Genomic DNA, 20,813 nt, shown 5'->3' with positions numbered 1-20,813 from the left:
CACTTTTTTTCAAATTGCAAAGAACGGCTTGGCAGATCGTCACACAAAACTGACAAACGATAGTCCTCACCGAAATACATCAAATAGCTTTTAATTTCTAAAATCGGCTCAGGCGTTTTGGAGAAAACGTCGATCAAAGGTCTAATTTTGACAAATGCCAAAAAACGATACCAATTTTTGCAAACTTTGACGAATTTTTAAAGCTGAACCTGTTGTCGTAGGGCCGTAATATTTTAGTATGATATAGAAGACTATGGATTCTACCGTCAAAAAAATAATCATAAAAATCGTCAAAATTTTTTTTAAAACTTTATTACAAGAAAACGGCCCGGCCGATCTCTACCAAAAACTAATCAGGTCGATTCCCAACCAATATCTTTCGAACGATTTTTGAATTTTCAAAATCGATTCAGAATTGCGGGCTAAAACGTGGACGAAAGACTTTTTACTTCTCTGCCATTTACGAAGAAACGGCTTGGCCGATCGTCGCACAATGGCATCGTGCCTTAAGGCAAATTGCTGGTACTTCCCGTACCAAAAGTTATATTTTTAAAAACGATTAACATTTAAAAAAAAAAATGATTTGACTAACAAACATTTTAAATAAAATAAAATATTTCACTTAAGTAAACATAAAAAACGATATAGCAGCATGATTTTTTGTCTATTTAATACACCTTGTGACTAACAATAAGATCTGATGTCTGAGCAATTAAAAAATAATATATCAGTATTTTTTTTAGAAATTAAAATTATCAATGCCAAATCAATGTTCAGTTAAACAGTTTTTAACTTTGACGCAAAAAATTTAGTCACTTGACTATTCGGTCCATACAAGTAAAATGGGTCTTAAATCATTACAATCGGACGCTCAGTTCTCTCAAAAATTGAATTACCATTTATGGCTCTTTTTGCCACGTATCTTCGAAATTACTGCCTTAGCCAAAAAAAATCTAATCAGAATGTCTCCCCATCAATAGAAATCTAATGTTTTTGAATTAATCAAATCGGCTAATCCGCGCTCTCAGATGGCTTCGCACACACACGCACATATAAATCATATTTTTCTAATTGTGAGATATGCCAAAATATTATAAAGACTATGAAAAGTAAATTTATGTAATAGTTTTCGTTTTAGATTTTTCTGCGATTACCATAACTTACCATACGGGAAGTTAATAAATGGCAAGTTTTATGTTAACTAATTGGACATTGATAATATAAAAATATAAAAAAAGCAAGTTCGACGCGGTACATAACTATAAACATTTTTAAAATATAATTTGTTGTTTTTTTAAGAAAAATAATAACGACTTTAACTATCGACAAGAAAACAACTATAAACTATGTTTAAAGGCATAAAGTTAAAAATAGAAATAAATTCGAAAAATTAGCTCACCTTATGTATATTATCGTTATGTGCATATTGGCTGGCAAGTCTAGCATTGTGTACATGCAGTGGAAGAAAATCTTCGTGAGACACCACCCGCCGTATCTCACTTTTTTCTTCAGGGGGTCTTTCTTCACTATTAGATCGCACTAGTTTTCTTTCTTGTGTTATGGATGAAGAACTATCTAGACGCTCTTTGCGCTTCCTCGGCTTTTGACAATCACCTAAAATATATTTTATTTAATACACATAGATATTTTTTGTATCAACATAATAATTTTGGAACGTTTTGAAATGATCATTATAATTTATATTTCTAAGGCATTATTTGATTCCTAAATTTTTGCAATTGCCATATTCTGTTTTCATTGGTAGGTGAAGATGGTATAACTTATTGTTAGACAAGAAATAACAAAAAATATCCCGAATAAATATATTCATTTTTGTATATCATCAAATTTTTGGATTAAATTAGTTGGGCAAATCCCCACTTTCATCTTTAATCCTTTCATTATCAATAAAATGTGTTAAAAGATTAAAAATTACGGTTTTAATAAACTACAAATTACAATAAAAAAACTAGAATTCTCAATATTGAAGCTAAGGCTAAGCCCATGCACGACATTCGTACACATAGTATGTCATGAGGATGTCGTCTAGGGACGACATGTACAAGAAGGTTAAAGAAGCCACAAACGATAAAATTCTTCATAATTTTCAATACAAAGGTTCTTAAATAAACTATCATTCAACTATCTGATTCTTATCATGCTGATACATTTAATCACATATTGTAATGAATTATGAAGGTGCGCGCTAAATATTGGGCAACGAGACATAGGCGATCAACGACTTGTAGCAAGAAGGTTAAAGAAGCCACAAACGATAAAATTCTTCATAATTTTCAATACAAAGGTTCTTAAATAAACTATCATTCACTATCTGATGCTTATCATGCTGATACATTTAATCACATATTGTAATGAATTATGAAGGTGCGCGCTAAATATTGGGCAACAAGACATAGGCGATCAACGACTCAGTACAGTGAATGCAATTGGTACTTCCACTTTTAAAATATGTAAGAAACCCCTTGAGCGCCCTATCATCTCTGGATCAGTTTATGAAGCTATTGATAAAATATTATTGACGTAGTTTTTTTTTATTCAAAAAAATTATTCAATGCAAGAAATATCGACTTTACTTTGTTTCAATTAACATATCAACACATTTCTAAATCTTAATTTGAATTATTTTTCTATTTTTGTTTGTTCTATGTTTTCACTGCCCCCTGCATCTAACCATGCCCTCCAAATACACATCTGCCCATTTGCTACCGCCGTGGGGTGTAGCGTTTTAGCCTATGAAAATCGTACAATAAATATTGTATATAAAAATGTTTTTAGAAGACTGAAAATAAATAATAATTTGAATAAAAATGCAAAAACTTATAAATTCCACGCGGACGAAGTCACTAATAACGCTAATATATAATATTATATAATAGACAAATAGATAAATGCATTACATAAAAATTATCAAGTTATAGTTATTATCAAGTGCTTATTAAAATTACACGATTTGACGACAGATGCAATTATTTTTCTTATTATTTCTTATCGGAGATATTGAATACATGCATAAAGTTCCGTGCCATTATCTTACCTGTGGTGCTATATGGTAGTGGAGTGGAAACTAGTTGGACGTCGTTTCCGCAGACGTTGGCAGCCCTGCGGAATTGATTCTTAGCATTATGAATATCTCCCTCTGGTTTTTGAGGCGTAGAAGTGCTGAGTGATCCGAGTGTTGGAGATGAATTACATTCGCCGATAAGATTTCCTTTAGTTTCGTAGTTACTAGAAGTACCTTCACTACTCGAAGAGCATTGCTTGCCAGATGAATCGCTTATAATAGCACCATCATGATTTCCGACATTGAAACGACGTGTTTTGCCAGAGCGACGCGGCGATTGTACTGCGTTGAATGCAAATGTAGGCCGTCTCATGCCGCACTGTAGATAAACGATTTTTTATATATATCATATGACTTCAAAACATGTTAGAATTTTAAATAAAACTCAAATATTGAACAATTAGAACATCTTTTTAAATTCTGGGTAAAAGTTTCATTTTGCCAGGAAATTGATTTGCTAATTTTATGGACTCTCGGCATATCAAGTAATTCTCAAAAGCTTGACATCGATATTAGGAAACAAGTATGTGTGTGTATGTGAGCCAAAAAATTGAGATATTTAAAGAAACTCGATAAGGGCTCGCGTTGATTAGTTTTTCACCGAACAATTTCTTCAGATTTGAAAAAAACTAGCTGTAAGTGGAATTCTGTCTTAAGGCAATTAGGGCATCGTGCCTTAAGGCAAATTGCTGGAACTTCCCGTACCAAAAATTATTATTTTTTTAAAAACGATTAACATTTTTGAAAAAATAAATTACTTTGAAAAAATAAGATTTTTGAGAAACTATAAATTGGACAAAAAATTACTTTTTTTTGAAAAAAATTTTTAAAAAAAAAAATTTTTTTTTTAATTTTTTTTTTTTTTGAAAAAAATTTTTTTTTTATTTTGACATATTGTGGAAGATCTGAACTTTCTTTTCAAAGCAATCAATCGTACTGCTTTAACTGCATAGGGACTAAATATAAAGCGCGTAAGCGCCGCGTCGCTGTCTAAAGCATAAGCATTGGTACGGAACCCATAGGAATGTTAACAAATTGTATACTTATTATTAAAATCTCTATAAAATATCTGATAATTTTATGAGCATATGTCTAATGATCATTTTTGACCGCCAAATGGCTCATTTTTTTACTTTTTCTTCCATATCTCCGAATCCGCTAGACCTACCTTCATGAAAATTTTATCGATTCTTCATCTTGTCAATACAAGTGAAATGTTTTTTGAATTATTCAAATCGGACGCTCCGTTCTCTCAAAAACTGAGCTACCGTTTTCGGCACTTTTTGCCCCGTATCTTTGGAACGGCTAGACCTGCCTTCGCCAAAAACTAATCAGCACGTCTCCTTATCAATACGAATCGAATGTTTTTTGAATTATTCAAATCGGTTGACCCGTGTTCCCGAAATCGTCGACGAAAATTTGTATCCGCACATACATACACACACATACATACATACACACACACATACACACACACACACACACACACACATACATCCATTTTTTCTAAGGTATGCCAAAATGTTCAGAAACCTCTGAAACGTAAAGATATATAAAAATTTTCATTTTCGATTTTTTTGCGATTACTATAACTTACCCTACGGGAAGTTAATAATAATTACAAATAAAACAGCAATTAATTTTGGAATAATGATTCGTACTTTTTAAAAATTTCAGTTCAATAATGTACAATATTTGATCTAACTGTCGAAAATAAACAATAAGCAACTCAGAATACTTATAAATCGTCAATAATAAATTAACACATTGATTAATTATTAGGTCGATTATTTTCACATGTTGGTATGTTCACGCAAATTGCCTTAAGGCAAAATGCCACTTACTAAATAAAAATTATTATAAATTTATTTTGTTTTATACAAATATCTTATCATTTATAATTCATGAAACTAAAAAATCATGAGGAAAGCATGAGGAAAGCATAGCACATACAAATTAGTATTTGCTGATTGTCCTTACAAATGACTTTTGAATACTTTGTGTCCAATTGTTTGCAAATATTTGAACTTTTTTAAGAGATATTACATAGTCATAGTCTTCAAGAAAAAATTAGTGATGAATTACATAGCAGTGATGATTTTACGACCAGTAGTACTGACAGTGGTAGTGACATACTTTTCGCACAAATATATAAATTTATAATTATATGTATAAATTTATATATTTGTAATAATCAATTTTCAGTTTTATTTAAGAATCAATGTAATTATTAACTTCCCGTAGGGCAAGTTATAGTAATCGCAAAAAAATCGAAAATGAAAATTTTTATATATCTTTACGTTTCAGAGGTTTCTGAACATTTTGGCATACCTTAGAAAAAATGGATGTATGTGTGTGTGTGTGTGTGTGTGTGTATGTGTGTGTGTATGTATGTATGTGTGTGTATGTATGTGCGGATACAAATTTTCGTCGACGATTTCGGGAACACGGGTCAACCGATTTGAATAATTCAAAAAACATTCGATTCGTATTGATAAGGAGACGTGCTGATTAGTTTTTGGCGAAGGCAGGTCTAGCCGTTCCAAAGATACGGGGCAAAAAGTGCCGAAAACGGTAGCTCAGTTTTTGAGAGAACGGAGCGTCCGATTTGAATAATTCAAAAAACATTTCACTTGTATTGACAAGATGAAGAATCGATAAAATTTTCATGAAGGTAGGTCTAGCGGATTCGGAGATATGGAAGAAAAAGTAAAAAAATGAGCCATTTGGCGGTCAAAAATGATCATTAGACATATGCACATCAAATTATCAGATATTTTATAGAGATTTTAACAATAAGAATACATTTTGTTAACATTCCTATGGGTTCCGTACCAATGCTTATGCGTTAGACAGCGACGCGGCGCTTACGCGCTTTTTTTTTGTCCCTATGCAGTTAAATCAGTACGATTGCTTTGAAAAAAAGTTCAGATCTTCCACAATATGTCAAAATAAAGAAAAAAAAAATTTTTTTCAAAAAAAAAAAATTAAAAAAAAATTATTTTTTTTAAAAAAAATTTTTTAATAAAAAATTTTTTTTTTTTCAAAAAAAAGTAATTTTTGGTCCATATATATAGTTTCTCAAAAATATTATTTTTTCAAAGTACATTTTTTTCAAAAACGTTAATCGTTTTTAAAAAATTAATAATATTTGGTACGGGAAGTTCCAGCAATTTGCCTTAAGGCACGATGCCTTAATTGCCTTAAGACAGAATTCCACTTACAGCTAGTTTATCAAACATCTTGCAAAGTTAATTGTACCGAGCACGTGTATATACAAACTACAGGAATTTTATGATTTGTGCAGTTTCGAACGCCGAGCAAAGTTGTTTGTGCCACTGCGTGCGGCCGACCTTAGTGTCGCTTTTGGCCCATAAATTTGAATATTAGCTGGTACGATTCTACTAGTTAATTTTCATAACGGATTTATGTTGCTATCATAATTAATTTTCCAAAAAAGTATTAAGCAAATCATTTTATATAAGGTCAAAAAGTTCGCTTTCAGAAATAAACACGTCGCAGCTGCACCAGTAGATGCGATGTTTAATTGAAAGGTGACTTTGAGCATTATTATAAGGTTATAACAAACAAAATTGGTTAAGTGGTTGGACAGTTACTTGCGTTCCAAAATGAAGAAAATAATGAAAAAATGCGCTATATTTAAATCTACCACGCGGAAATGGTTTGCTCCTTTCCTTCTGGTAATTTTGACGTAAAATATATGTCACACTCAACTCATCCAATGACTGAAAAAACTGTTATGAATACACTCCGTGATAAGAACGTGCCAGCATACCTCTGCAATATAGTCGCAAGCTGCTTTACAGAAATTCTGATGTTTACGCGATGGTACAGAAGAATATAATTTAACAAAATATGCACCGCAGGGCTCTGTTCTAGGCCCTTTGCTGTGAAATGTTATGTATGATGGCCTTTTGAGCATTGAGATTCCAGCATATGTGAAACTAGTAGCATATGTAGACGATGTGCCATAGCAGTTGTCTCCAAACGAACTCATGAGATTGTAAGTCTATTTGACATAACCAGTAGAAAAATTAATGCTGGATGCAAACAATGAACCTCCAATTAGCACAACAAAAAAGTGAAGCTGTTCTTATCACGAGTAGAAAAACAATAGAGACCATTAAGCTAAATATAGGAAATCTAGATATTACGTCAAAATCTCACATCTTCTACCTTGGCGTAATGCTTGATGCTCGATTGAATTTCAATCAACAGGTGGAACACGTTAGTGCCAAGGCGTCAGTTAGCATGGTAGTGCCAAGGCGTAGTTAGGACGAAACTTGCTCGACTGATGCCTAATGTTGGAGGCCCTAAACAAACCAGAATGATATTACAATGCTGAGCACGTGTTCTTGGTGTGCCCGCGATTTGGTGCTCTGCGGGACGATGGGGAAAAGATATTGAGCCGAAGAATTACTCGAGATACTGTTGTTGAAGTGATGCTGACAACTGAAGCTGCTTGGAACGCCATAGACAGATTTGCGAGAGTGGTGCTAATTGACCTGCGTTCGATGAAAAGAGAAAGAGCGAATGGGACTTCGCTCATTTAAAAGATGAGTATAAAATGAAGTTAAGAATAATAACATTCTAGATTCTCCCCCCACGAATTAATGTCTAACGGCGGTTTCCGTGGGGACCAGAGGCCAGGGCAAAGTGGAGGTTTTAGTCGGTATTATACCAGGGCTGTATTGAGTCCGACATACCCAGATAAAACACCAGTTTGGGATGCATAAAGGCATTTCCTTCGCTATACAAAAAAAGCCTGAAGTGAAGGTGCTGTCTTTCATCATGGCAATGCCCGACAGTACATTTTTTTGATGACCTGCCGAAAGTTGCAAAGGCTTAGTTGAGAAAATAGTATTTTGAATAGTATTTGTGAAACAGGATTTTTTTTTGATATAAATATTTATAAAACCTCGTCATTTTTAAAAGATTTCTGTTTAAAACATGAAATTGAAGTAATGCTCTACGTAAATTTCAAACATAGCATAAAAAATAAGACATCAAGATTTGAGATGAATAAGCGGCCAATACATTTGCTTCCCATAAATGATACAAGGTACGAAAAAACAAGTCCGAAGATTAATTAACAAATACTAATATTTACTGTCAGATAAATAAGAGTGGATGAAAACCAAGACTTGAAAGCTACTCACAAATACGCCTTACAAAACTTTTGAAAAATGTGCTTTGACATATTTTGCGTTGAAATTAACAATCAAATTGAGTGCTTGAAAGTACCATATTCAAGATTAACAGACATCATCCAATTGGCATAGTAGATTAAATTAATATTCAATGTACTTATTCATTTAACACAACTGGATCTACAAGATTGATTTTCCTACTACTTTTTAAAAAATAAAATTATTTTCCAAATAGAAATGCTTAATACCTTTCATAGAGGGATAAAGTTTGCCTTGAATCAATTCAAAAAGATATGTTGTTTAAATTAGTCATTAGCAAAAAAAAAAAAATCAGCTAAAACGATTGAATTCATACTAAATTTTTGCCTAAACATAATCAGATCAATTACAAAATTAAAATTGAACTAAAGCCCATTTTATTCCGCCTATAATTAGAATTAAACAGTTTATAAAATTACCACGAAGTTGATTAATATCAATGTGAAATTGTAATAATGTTTACATTATGTAGATTTTATAAAGAAAAGGTATCTTGGAATTCGCTCCGAGCGCGGCTGCATCGCCATACTAAATATTATGTGCATGTTTTTAAAAGTTTGTCAATAGCCAAAGAAAGGAATGAATTGCTGACATTTTAAAATTTATCTCAAAGTGCATAAAGCACAAGTAATTATAATGATAAAATTAATAAAGAAATGCAGTAAATACTTATAAGGAATAGTTCTTAAGAAAAATAATAATGAAAAAAATCTTTTTACAATAGAGTAAGTAAATAATAATTTAATTCACAGTTTTTTATTATTTTTTTATCAAACCAAAGAAATAGATATTAATAATAATGTTCAAGCATTATATAATTAATAAATTGTTCTAATTATATTTTAAAGAAGATTCATTTACTTTTGGAGACTTATAAATCGAAAGAAATATTGTTGGTGTTGGAATGTAGCTTCCATTTCTGATTTTGCACCCCAAATAAAATGGTCACTACAAATTCTATCATATGATTCGGAAACCCACGGTAGTCCATAAATGCTACTAATATATATATTATTATTTAGAATTGCAAAAAATTATTTACAATAAGTAAACATAACAATTTCATAACAATTTATAATACTCCGAATTTTTTGATAACAATATGATTATGATGCTATTCACAGCTTCCATTAATTTATTTTTCATTTAGCGGTAGAAAATTCATAAAATTTGCATTCATTTTTTCTACTCATATCTTTACAACTCACTACACAACAAATTTGGTTTTTCATTTTTATTCAATTTGTTTAAATTTTATAGAAATAAAAATTTCAACGTGTTTTCGTTTACAATTTCGGTTATAGTAGCCTCACGTAATGCTCAAAGTCGCCACTGCAAACGCTTCTGTCGAGTTGACTTCTCCTACCATGCCTTCGCTCATAACTTAAAAAACAATTGAAGTGAAATTGAATGATTCAAAATCAATATATCAAAAAAATGTAAAGAAGAGAAATGTCAAGAATTATATATTATTCACCTATAAAGTATTCCTAAACCGATTAATTTTAAAATATTTAAATATTGAACAAATGAAAAAAGTAATGAGTTAACTAAATATTAAGTTATTAAGTTAATTGGTCTCAATCATTTTAGACAACTCAGCTAAGGTAAGTAGATTATAAAAATATTTATATTGAGAAAATGCGAGTTCTAAAAACAATTGTCTGAGTAATGGTCGCACAATCTGATCTAATCCAACCAAACAGTAATGAAAATAGACTATTGGACATGTCAATCAATTAACGAGTGAATAACGACAAACGTATTCGGCTAAGCTGAAAGAATACAGATGCAAGATTTATAGTTCATTATTTAATTATTAGTATTTTGCACCCAAATCTGGATGAAGGCTTTAATTAACTAAAATGTAACTTGGAAGTGCCATGAATAGCATCGTAGAACTTCTTGATTAGTGGTGCACGGCATCGTGCCAAGGCTAATTGCAGGAACTTCCGTATAGTAATGAAATATTCAAAAAATATTAAATGTGTTATAAATACTGGAACTTCCATCATTCATATTTTATAGACAAAATATATGAGCTTATAAATTAGACGACGACGGTTATATATGCTTACATAAAAAAATATAAACAAAACTTAATGAAGCGGAGTTAGAATGAAGGATCTTATCTCATATTCCTAAGAATTATATAAATTTAATTGCAAAGTTTAAATTATTTATTTCAAGTAAGCTTTAGAATTTTAGCTAGAATTATAAGTAAAACCCGAATTATTTGAGAAATTTAAAAAAAAAATTGTAAATAAAAAAAAATTGAAATTTTGAAAAAAAATGCATTCCACAAAAACTAATCGTTTCTTCACACGGTTAACACTAGCAAAATGTCTGTTTTGAATCATTCAAATTGGATACTTCGTTCTCTCAAAATCTACCATTTTTTGCACATTTAGCTCCGTAACTCCGAAACGGCGGGACCTGTCTTAGCCAAAAACCAATCACCACTTTTTCTTGAAATTATATTTTTTTGAATCTTTCAAATCGGATGGTCTGTTCTTTCAAAAACATCATTTTTATTTTCTGCACTTTTTGGTTTATGTCTCCAAAACGGATCTTTGTCAAAAACTAATCACCACGTCTCTCTATCTTGAATTATTCAAATTGCACCCGAAATCGTCGCAAAAAAATGTATCCATACATACGCACACAAACACATAATTTTTTTCTAAGGTATGCCAAAATGTTCAGAAACCTTCGAAACGTGAAGATATGCAAACATTTTCATTTTCGAATTTTGGACGATTACAATACCGGAAAATTAATAATTGATGTGCACACTTTTTTTCAAACAGTCGCCAATTTATAAATTTTTTTTTTACTCATCGCTAGTTCGGGCGATTGCGACATCATTGTAGATTAATAATCTTTTTATTTTTTGCATTTCCGATGGCTAGGAGGGCTGAAATAATGTCAAGACTGAGGTGCCAGTTTTTTGAGACCACCCACTTCATCAGCAGCCAGTTTTTACAATTTTCAACCTTTTATTTTTTAATTTTTGTCTTGTATTTTAATAATATTAATAAAGAGATGGCAAAAAATGGAGAGCAAAAACATTCATTGCTTTCTTTTACGACACTTTAAAAATGACCTAAAATTCATCGCTCTACACTATCATACCCCCTTAAATGTCTAAATATCGGCACAATCCGCAACAAAAGTCTAAATCCAGGACAAATATTGCTTTTAGAAAAACCCGGGGCACAAGGTGAAAATCTGGGACTATCCCGGAACTTATGGTCACCTTACATTTAATAAAAATTTTTGGACTAACGAAAAACATCGAAGCTATTATAGCTAAAATATTAAAGAGGTGCGAATAAAATGCTATGAAATTTGAATATATGTTTATGTCCATTTGACTTACGTGTGGACAACTCACCGTAGTATCCAATAAATTTTCGCCCATGAGATATTTGCGAAAAATGGGTTTAACGCACACACATACATAATGATTTAGAACTTTTTAAAACTGATAACAAACTGTCAAATTGTGACATTGAACATACATGACATATTTTTATATTTACTTTATATATATATATATATATATATATATACATATATTTACTAATACATATATTCATATATTCACTAGTATAAAACTGTTATAAATATTTTTTATATCAAGACAGAATTATCAGCAAACCTTGCATATACATACATGTTTCAATTTACCACATTGTCAAATAAAAATAATATGATTCATGTAAATGGAAAACAATTTTTTGTTAAATTTAAACTAACATTATCGATATTAGAAATATTATTTCGATATTATAAATATATTTTGTACATATAATTAAATAGTTCGAAAACAAAAATTTAAACTATGAAATTTTTGAATTTGTAAATTATTTTAGTTTATATTTTAAAATTATCAGTTTTTATATATTTGAATTTAATTGACTTTGAACCTAGCATTTTTAATTTTTGTAACTTTTTGAACTGTTCTAATTTTTGGGAATTTTAGTCCTATAATTGTAGCCAATGTTTTTCCTTTCTGTCTTGGTAATCTCAGTGAAGTAAGTTAAAAAATTCCATCAAAACTTGTCACAAATTCCAATAAATTGTTATGGAACATTTATACCAGCAGTAATCTTTCATCAAAACTTTATAATGATAGTTCTTAATTTGAAAATCAACTACAGATAAAGAATAAAAAAACATTTTTAATTATTTTTATCTTCAGCATTTATTTATTTTTTTATGTTTATTTATCATTTTGTCAATCAAGACTTACAAAGTCTTTATCAGGGCATGTCTAAAAAAACAATACTATTCAATGTTTTGTGCACACATCGTTTGCCTATTGAAACATAACAAAAAATGTAATCAAATTTGAAACGGATTATTTTTTAAATTATTTTTTGTGTTTATTTAACAGCAATAAGAACTATTAGTTGTTCTATGAGTCCGCGTGCAATAATCGGGAAAGAAGCAAAAATATTATTCATTAGGGGCATGGCCCGGTACAGCGATCGCAAGTATTATAAAATATTTATTTATACAAATCTGTAAAATTAAAAATCATTTTTATTTTTGTAATAAACTGTGCAGTGTGTGAGAAAATGGTCACGAACGCTGCACGAGTTTGTACATCTTTGACCCAAAATGTTTGAATCTAAATCGTAAGTTAGAGGGTTAAGTACATTAATCGTAAGTTAAGGGTTAAGAGAAACAGGTAGACAGATAGACACGTAGACAGGTAAATTTGTAGATAGGTAAACTGGTGGACAGGACAATTATGTGAAATGGTAGATAGACAAATATGTAGACAGATAAACAGGTAAATTGGTAGACATGTAAAATGTATGTTTTGATAAATAGGTTGATAGGTAAATTGGTATACACGTGAATTGATAGATAAGTAAATTGTTGATCAGGTAAATTGGTTGACAGGTAAACTGGTAGACGGAAAATTGATGTACAGGACTAGATGAAATAAATATGCGTTTTTGTTCAAAGTTTTAATTGAAAGTAAAACACGTCCAAGCGTGATGGATAGCTAGTAATGTATAAAACCCACTTATGCAGTTCAAACAAATATTCGGCATTTTCGGCAATATGAATTAACAGAATTGAATCATTCAAATTCATACTGTTGGTTCATACTGACCATGATACGTACCGGTTAGTTTTTTGAAAAAAAAAACAGATCCAGGCGGTTCAAAAATTCGCACAATATGATATTATATGAGAAATCGGATCATCCGAATAAATTGATTCAAAAAATATTTTGCACCTGTTGATGATGGAAAAAATGTTCAGTAATATACTCCTTCACTTACGGATGCATACAAATATGCAAAAATAAAAATTTGTCAAAAAAATAGCGATTAGGTTTGCGAAAATATCGGCCAAGCCATTAGAAATGGCTTTGAAATTAGCAAAAAAGTCAGTGAGCAGTCTACAAAACTACTCCAGTTAGTTGTTACCATTAATTTAAATAATATCAAGGACTACGCACATACTATATGTAATTGTACCAGTATTTTCTTTTAGCAGATTCTCAATATTTCACAAAATAATTTATTAAGCTTTTAAAAAAAAAATGTTTAGATGTCTTTAATGACATTTAACATAGCGATAAAGTTTATGCACTAGACTAAACAGTCTTTCAAAAATTAGTTGAATTATATAAATTAATTAAAATTTTCAATAATAGGCTAGAATTTTAGGACGTACAAGAACGTGCCTGTGCATTATCTTCTTCTTATATATAAAAATGAAGCTCGATAAAATGATCCGCTAAAACTCGAAAACGGTTAAACCGATTTGGCCAGTCTTAGTCTTCAAAAATTCGAGCCAATCCAGAAATTGTCCAAAAGGTGAGAAATTATTTCAAAACCGCATGGAAAATTTAAATTTTTAATTCGAAAAATTTTGTAGAAGCGTAATTTAAATAAAACAATGGACGGTGGCCAATACGTCAAATGTAAAACGTTTTTGACAGATACGTGAATATTATTTAAGTATGATTAAATTGTAGTAAGTAGTTTTGTTTGTAATTTTATTTATATATAAAAACGTTAGTAAACGGGCCGCAAGTGTTACTATAAACTCAAAATATCAACTTTTTTGAAATGTTGATATGAAAATGCACTTTTTGGCGTTGTAGCATTCTTTTTGCAAATCATATTTTTCTCAAAACGGTGCTCTGAAAGATTTCATTTGTATAATTATATACTCATTGGTATTTATAAAACATTTTCTGAATTATATTATTTTTTATTTATGTTATTTAAATTCAGAACCTAAATTTGGTATCGATCAAAGGGACATTTTGTCGAATGACATTTTCCCAGTTATAATTCCTAGAATTTATCGAAGAATAGATAGTAATATATGAAAGTCCGGGGTTAAAAAGGTCCACCACCGATGCGTTAAAAACCAGTAAAGTTAAGCATTGTTTAACAATAATATTTGAAACTAGAGGGAAAAAGATATAGCTATAACTTTGATTCTTATGACTTTGCTATCGGGAGATAAACGGTAATCTTTGAAAATGGATAATAAAAATATTTTCTTCCATTGATAGTTTTTTAGCATTAGTTAAAAATGAAATTATTTTGTAAAATGCCTTTAAAATTAAAATAAGACATTAAACCTGTTTGCCACTTCCAAGTTACCCCGCCTATAGGGTAAAAAAATCTATATAACAAATTTTAGAAAGACGGCAAATAAAAAGCACATTTTTGCAATGATGAAGTAGCTGGCGATTTTACTGAACGTATTCAGATAATTGTTCGTTTGAAATGTGTTATTTGTTGTCATATAATTGGTTCGATTTTTTATAATATAATTAATATTTTCTCAAAAACAAATTGGACCTTCGTGCCTCGCCCTGATCTACATATATACTTTTTATTAAATTTACTTTAATCCATCGAATGTTAGAAATAATAAAGAAAAAGTACTTAATTCATTTTCTATCTCTCCTCGCAGAAATTTGAAAATTTTGTATAAGCTCAGTAGTATTATTTACAATTATACACAAAATGCAGAATCCAAAAAGAATCTGAAAAACTTGAAACGCAATCAATAAGTCGAAGGACCAAAAAAGACTTGGATTGGATCATACCATGTTTTCTATAGAAAATGTATAAAACTTCCAGTTTGATTGTTTTTATATTACCTCACACACTAAAAGTATTAATTTTTTTGATTCTCTAGAAATTATGACCTTACTTACAATTAGCAAAACAATGTTTGCCGGATCAGCTAGTAATTAATATAATTACAGATAATTTAAATGTGTTTGAGAATTATCAATTGAAAATCACAATGTTTAGATTTAAGTAAAAGCGAAAACTTTAAAACTTACGAAATAAACAGTTGAAAATTTTATCTAAATTTCTAAATATTAATTTCGGTTAATTAAATCAATTATTACACATTTCAGGAAGTTCATGCAACTTGCCTTAAGGCTAAATGCCATTTTCGACTAGTTTTTTTTTTAAATATTGTTGGGCGCCGATTAGCTTTTCTCTTCATCAACCAATTTCGCTAGATGTTATTGTAATATCATAATAAGTTCAAATTAAACACAATATTCTTCATGTATACTTTTATTTTCCCGTTCATTAATACTCTGAGATGTCGTCATCTATACGAAAATTACACAACCGCCTACATTAAGTTACATTTCGGCTTTAAATAAGCTTTTATTTAGAAGAGGGACTTTACTCCTTTTAGGATATGATAAACTAAATTTCATTTATATGTGTAAGTGCAAATTATGTGATTCCCCGATCAGAATTCATAGGAATTATTGCGTCGTATGCAGAAGCTCACGTACGCATTAGGAAAAAGTTCATCGGTCCTATTTTTGATTATAATACTTTTGTTACTCGATATGAGTTAATACAATGTAACGATAGTTCTTGAGATGAATACAATGTTGAGAAACTGAGAATCGGATATATGCATAGCGTATATTATAGTTAGTAATATATTAGTTATAGTTAAACCATTGGGTCGCAACAATATTTATAAGTTTTATATTATAATAAGTAACACAATAGGTTTGATTTTTCGTTCAAATTTTCGAAATAGTTCATTTTTTTAAAAAAATTTCAAAATTTTCAAAAAAGAAATTAATAGAAGTTTTAAAATTTTAGAAAAAAAATATTTTTTTATAAATTATACATTTTTTTTAATAAAAAAAAAATTAAATACTTAGAAAACTTTAAAAATATCGAAAATAATTTAATATGGTTGGACAGTTCTGAAATTATAATTTATTTTTAGTATTATAGTAAGAAATGAGATAAAGTCGCTTGAAGCCTAATTAGACGATTTTTGTTTGTCTATAAAATACAAATAGTATTTTATATTTATCCCTTTATATTTAATCTATAAAGCACAAATAATAAAAGTTACATTAGTTATAATAATCTATTTGAAAATATTCAAAATAATTATTATCAATTGATCAATTTTTATGTTTAATAAAATTTATTCCAATAATGTTAATTTCCTAAAAACGGAAAAACCGTTCCAAAATTTTCAACAATTATAAAAACCTAGGAAAATGAATAACGCAAACCCTGGCAAGTCAAGGTCATATACATCGGTCTTTTCTAAATGCGCAGTTTTACGGCTATTAAGAAACGTAATATCCAAGTTTACTAATCCTAAGAAAGAAATCGGAAAATGCTAAATATTTATACTAATAATAATACATATTATTACACTTATAAACTAGTGGCGCATGGCATCGTGACTTACGACAAATTGCTGAAACTTTCCGTATTGAAAATTAAAATTGAAAAAAAATATCCAAATGTTTGTTAAGCTTTGAAAAAATTGGACTTTTGAAAGTTTTAAATTTTTTTAGAAAATTTTAATTTTTTATGGTGTGTTAGCGGAGAAGATAAACATTGGTACGGAGCCAATAGAAATGTTAACAAAATTAGTTATTATTATTAAAATGTCTATAAAATATCTGATAATTTGATGTGCAAATGTCTAATGATCGTTTTTGATCGCCAAGTGGCTTTTTGAGAGAATTAGGCATTCGATTTGAATAATTCAAAAAACTTTCTGCTTGTGTTGAGGAAACAATAGGTTTTGGGATTTTTTATTTTTTTTTTTTTTTAAATTCGATTTTTTTTCATATTAAAAATAATTCAGATTTTCAAAATTTTAATTCGGTACGGGAAGTTCCAGCAGTTCGCCTCAAGGCACGATGCCATAACACCACTAGTTTTTTTGTAGTATTAGCAAAACTAGGATCCAAGAAAGAATGAAGCCATATATAGATACTATAAATGGCGGGAACTAAAACGTATGAACATTAAAATTACGACTTTTCTCTATTATTATTTAAAAAAAAAATCTGCATCATATGATTGCTCATAGTTAATAAATTCTGTAGTATAAACAATACAACAAACAAACAAACAATTTCATTTTATTACTTAAATTATTTTGAAAACTACAAATGTTTCATATTTATTTGACTCAAATATGTATAGTATAGTATGTATATAGTAAGTATGAATATTATAGAATTAAAAATGTATTTATATCGCAAAGTTTGAATATGAAAATGCGATTATTTTATTTCACATAATTCAACGAATGTCGAATGTAATCATATGGCGGACCAACAGCACAACCAAGATAAATAATAATCATATGATATAAAATAATGTAATCTAAAAAAATGATCAAAAAGTCATATGTTACGTATTAAATCTTATAAAAAAGATATTGATAATTGCTTAATTAGTATTATTTTAAAATAAAATTATTTTATTTATTTTATTTCACATAATTTCATATAAATAATAATGTTGAATTCTGGAATGTCGAATGTAATCAATAGATAAGCTGACAATCGGACCAACAGTACAACCAAGATAAATAATAATCATATGATATAAAATAATGTAATCTAAAAATGATCAAAAAAAAGTCATATGTTACGTATTAAATCTTATAAAAAAATATTGATAATTGCTTAATTAGTATTATGTTAAAATAAAATTATTACATTATGATACTACAATGCTTTAATTCAATAATGTTTAGTTTCATACTTTTATATGGAAAACGGGGAATTCAAATAAAAAAAAAATAAAATAATGAATAAATCAGAATGCTACGAAATGAAGAGTAGCGATGAATGAATGCTTTCTATGTCACAGCAACCAAATCTCAATACCTGCACTCCAACACTATTAGAAACGTTATCCGAGTGAAGCATGTTTATTTATTTAATTTCACAATACTTCTGCTTCAATGAATTCACGTTTTATATAAACTAAATATCTTGAACTAGCACGTTAAATACATTGCATTTTTTATACTCTTTATTTTGGCGTTCTAATGAGATTTTCGTTCTACGTTACGGGAGCGTAGATACACATCCGCTAACAGAGTTTGGTAAACAAGTCTCGAAATAGCAACTCTGACGATTAGCAATTCTTTCTGTATTTGAACGTAAGTGATACAGCGGGTACATATTCATGAGCAAACGTTTCGAGAGGTTCGAGTATGTTTTATTACGTCGGACAGACAATGTATTCGATAAGATAAAACAAAAGTTTACGACTGAACATACGTAAATCTAGCTAGTACTTAGTAGCTATACTAAACTACAAAACCGCTCAAAACCCGCGTCATAGGACTTGTTCTAATAGCTAACAATAAGATCTAGACAACATGTTTTGGCCGGCCCGGGTCCGCACCGGGTATTACATCACACCTTCTAGACATACTCGTCGTCTCACTCTGACAAATATTCTGAGATGTGGTTTACTTGCTAATTTATATATATGTATTTATAAATATTTTACACCGTATATGTTATGCGCTCTCAATTGAATAGACAGACGCATGATCACAGAAACGAAACGTTATAGATGTTTTAAAACTATGATATTTCGTGATATTATCGTATATGATACATTGTGCCTGAAGGCAAATTGCTGAAAATTCCCGTACCAAAATTAAAATTTTGAACAAATCTTTAAATTTTTTGAAAACTTCGTGAAAATTAGATTTTTGAGAATTTTGAATTTTTTTTAAATTTTATTTATATATTTTGAAATTTCTTGAAAATTATAAACATTTTTTTCCTAATTCGCGTATGAGCTGCGTCGCAGTCTAACGAATAAACATTGGTACGCAGCAACCCATAGAAATGTAAACAATTATACTTATTAATAAAATCATTAAAATCTCTATAAAATATCTGATAATTTGATGTGCATATGTCTAATGATCATTTTTGACCACCAAATGGCATTTTTTTCACTTTTTTAATCGATCATCGAAACCGCTCGATCTGCCTTCCTAAAAATTAAACATTTTTTCACTTTCTCAATACAAGTAAAATGTTTCTTGGAAAATTGATATCGGGCGCTCCGATGTCTCAAAAGCTGAGTTACCATTTGTGGCACCTTTTCCCCGTATCTTCGAAACGGCTGGACCGACCCGTCTTGATCCAAAAACGACACGTCTCCTTATTAATAGAAATCAAATGTTTTTTGAATAATTCAAATCAGTTGATTCGTTTTCCCAAAATTAGATGGAATTCCTAATATCGCCTTAAAAATATCAATTTGGACATAATATTCCTTAATGCCTATAATACGTGTCTAAAAGAAAGGGTTTTCCACGACAATGGAAACAGCAAAGATTAGTGTTTCTTCCCAAAGGAAGAAAACCACCAGATGAACCATCATCCTACCGTGTGATATGCATGCTGGATACAGCGGGTAAAATTTTTGAACGAATGATTCACCAAAGAATAGATGCAGTAGTTAGCCCACTGCTAGCAGACAAAGGGCGATCAACTGTCGATGCTATAAACTTGGTAGTTTTTTTTTTATTTATTTTTATTATTTTTTATTTGGCTTCGCTTACTCTGAGCATTTAGCCACCTACAACATTTATTTACATTCTATACTAATTTTACATCATATTCAATCTATATTCTATTCTTCTTATACTATATACTTTCTTTCAACTTATCTTCTTCACATAAATCCTATTCCTTTTACGTAGTTCAACTTAACTTCATTCTTCCTTATTTTTATCTTCTTACTTCTTTCTACTATTTCATTTTTTTATTTTCAATTCTAATTCAATTTTTATACATTCTAATATCTTATACATTCTAATCATTTTTAACATACATCTTACAATTGAAATTCTATACATTCTGATATTTTTTTTTTTTTTTTTTACAATTGGAAGCGCCAGGGATCGAACCAACGATCTTCGGCATGTGAGTCGGACATGCTACCTCTGAGCTATGTCCGCCACAACTTGGTAGTTAATACTGTCAAGAAAGCAATTGCTGGAATCAAATGGAAGGGTGGTGCAAAGAAATACTGTCTAGTAGCTACATTAGATGACAAAAATGCATTCAATTTCGCAAACTGGGATTGCATTATGAATGCACTCCATGACAAGAACGTGTCAGTATACCTCTGCAATATAGTCGCAAGCTACTTCACAGAGAGAATTCTAATGTACGATTCACGCGA

The 20,813-nt window shown here is 29.9% G+C and overlaps 1 protein-coding gene across 1 annotated transcript; it reads right to left on the bottom strand.

The window, feature by feature from the left end:
- Nucleotides 1–1,390: 1,390 nt before the first annotated feature.
- LOC113367202 lies at nt 1,391–18,688 on the bottom strand. The gene is made up of 3 exons (XM_026608830.1): nt 18,482–18,688; nt 3,056–3,401; nt 1,391–1,614 (listed from the first exon to the last, which is right to left on the bottom strand). Exons 1-3 carry the CDS (start codon nt 18,521–18,523, stop codon nt 1,391–1,393), a joined length of 612 nt encoding a protein of 203 aa, XP_026464615.1. The 5' UTR covers nt 18,524–18,688.
- Nucleotides 18,689–20,813: the final 2,125 nt, after the last annotated feature.

Source organism: Ctenocephalides felis, unplaced genomic scaffold (assembly GCF_003426905.1).
Source record: "Ctenocephalides felis isolate EL2017-DRISC unplaced genomic scaffold, ASM342690v1 CF-g0.4_SCAFFOLD_01170, whole genome shotgun sequence".
Taxonomy (NCBI): Eukaryota; Metazoa; Arthropoda; class Insecta; order Siphonaptera; family Pulicidae; genus Ctenocephalides; species Ctenocephalides felis.
This window is presented reverse-complemented; position numbering and strand designations above follow the sequence as displayed.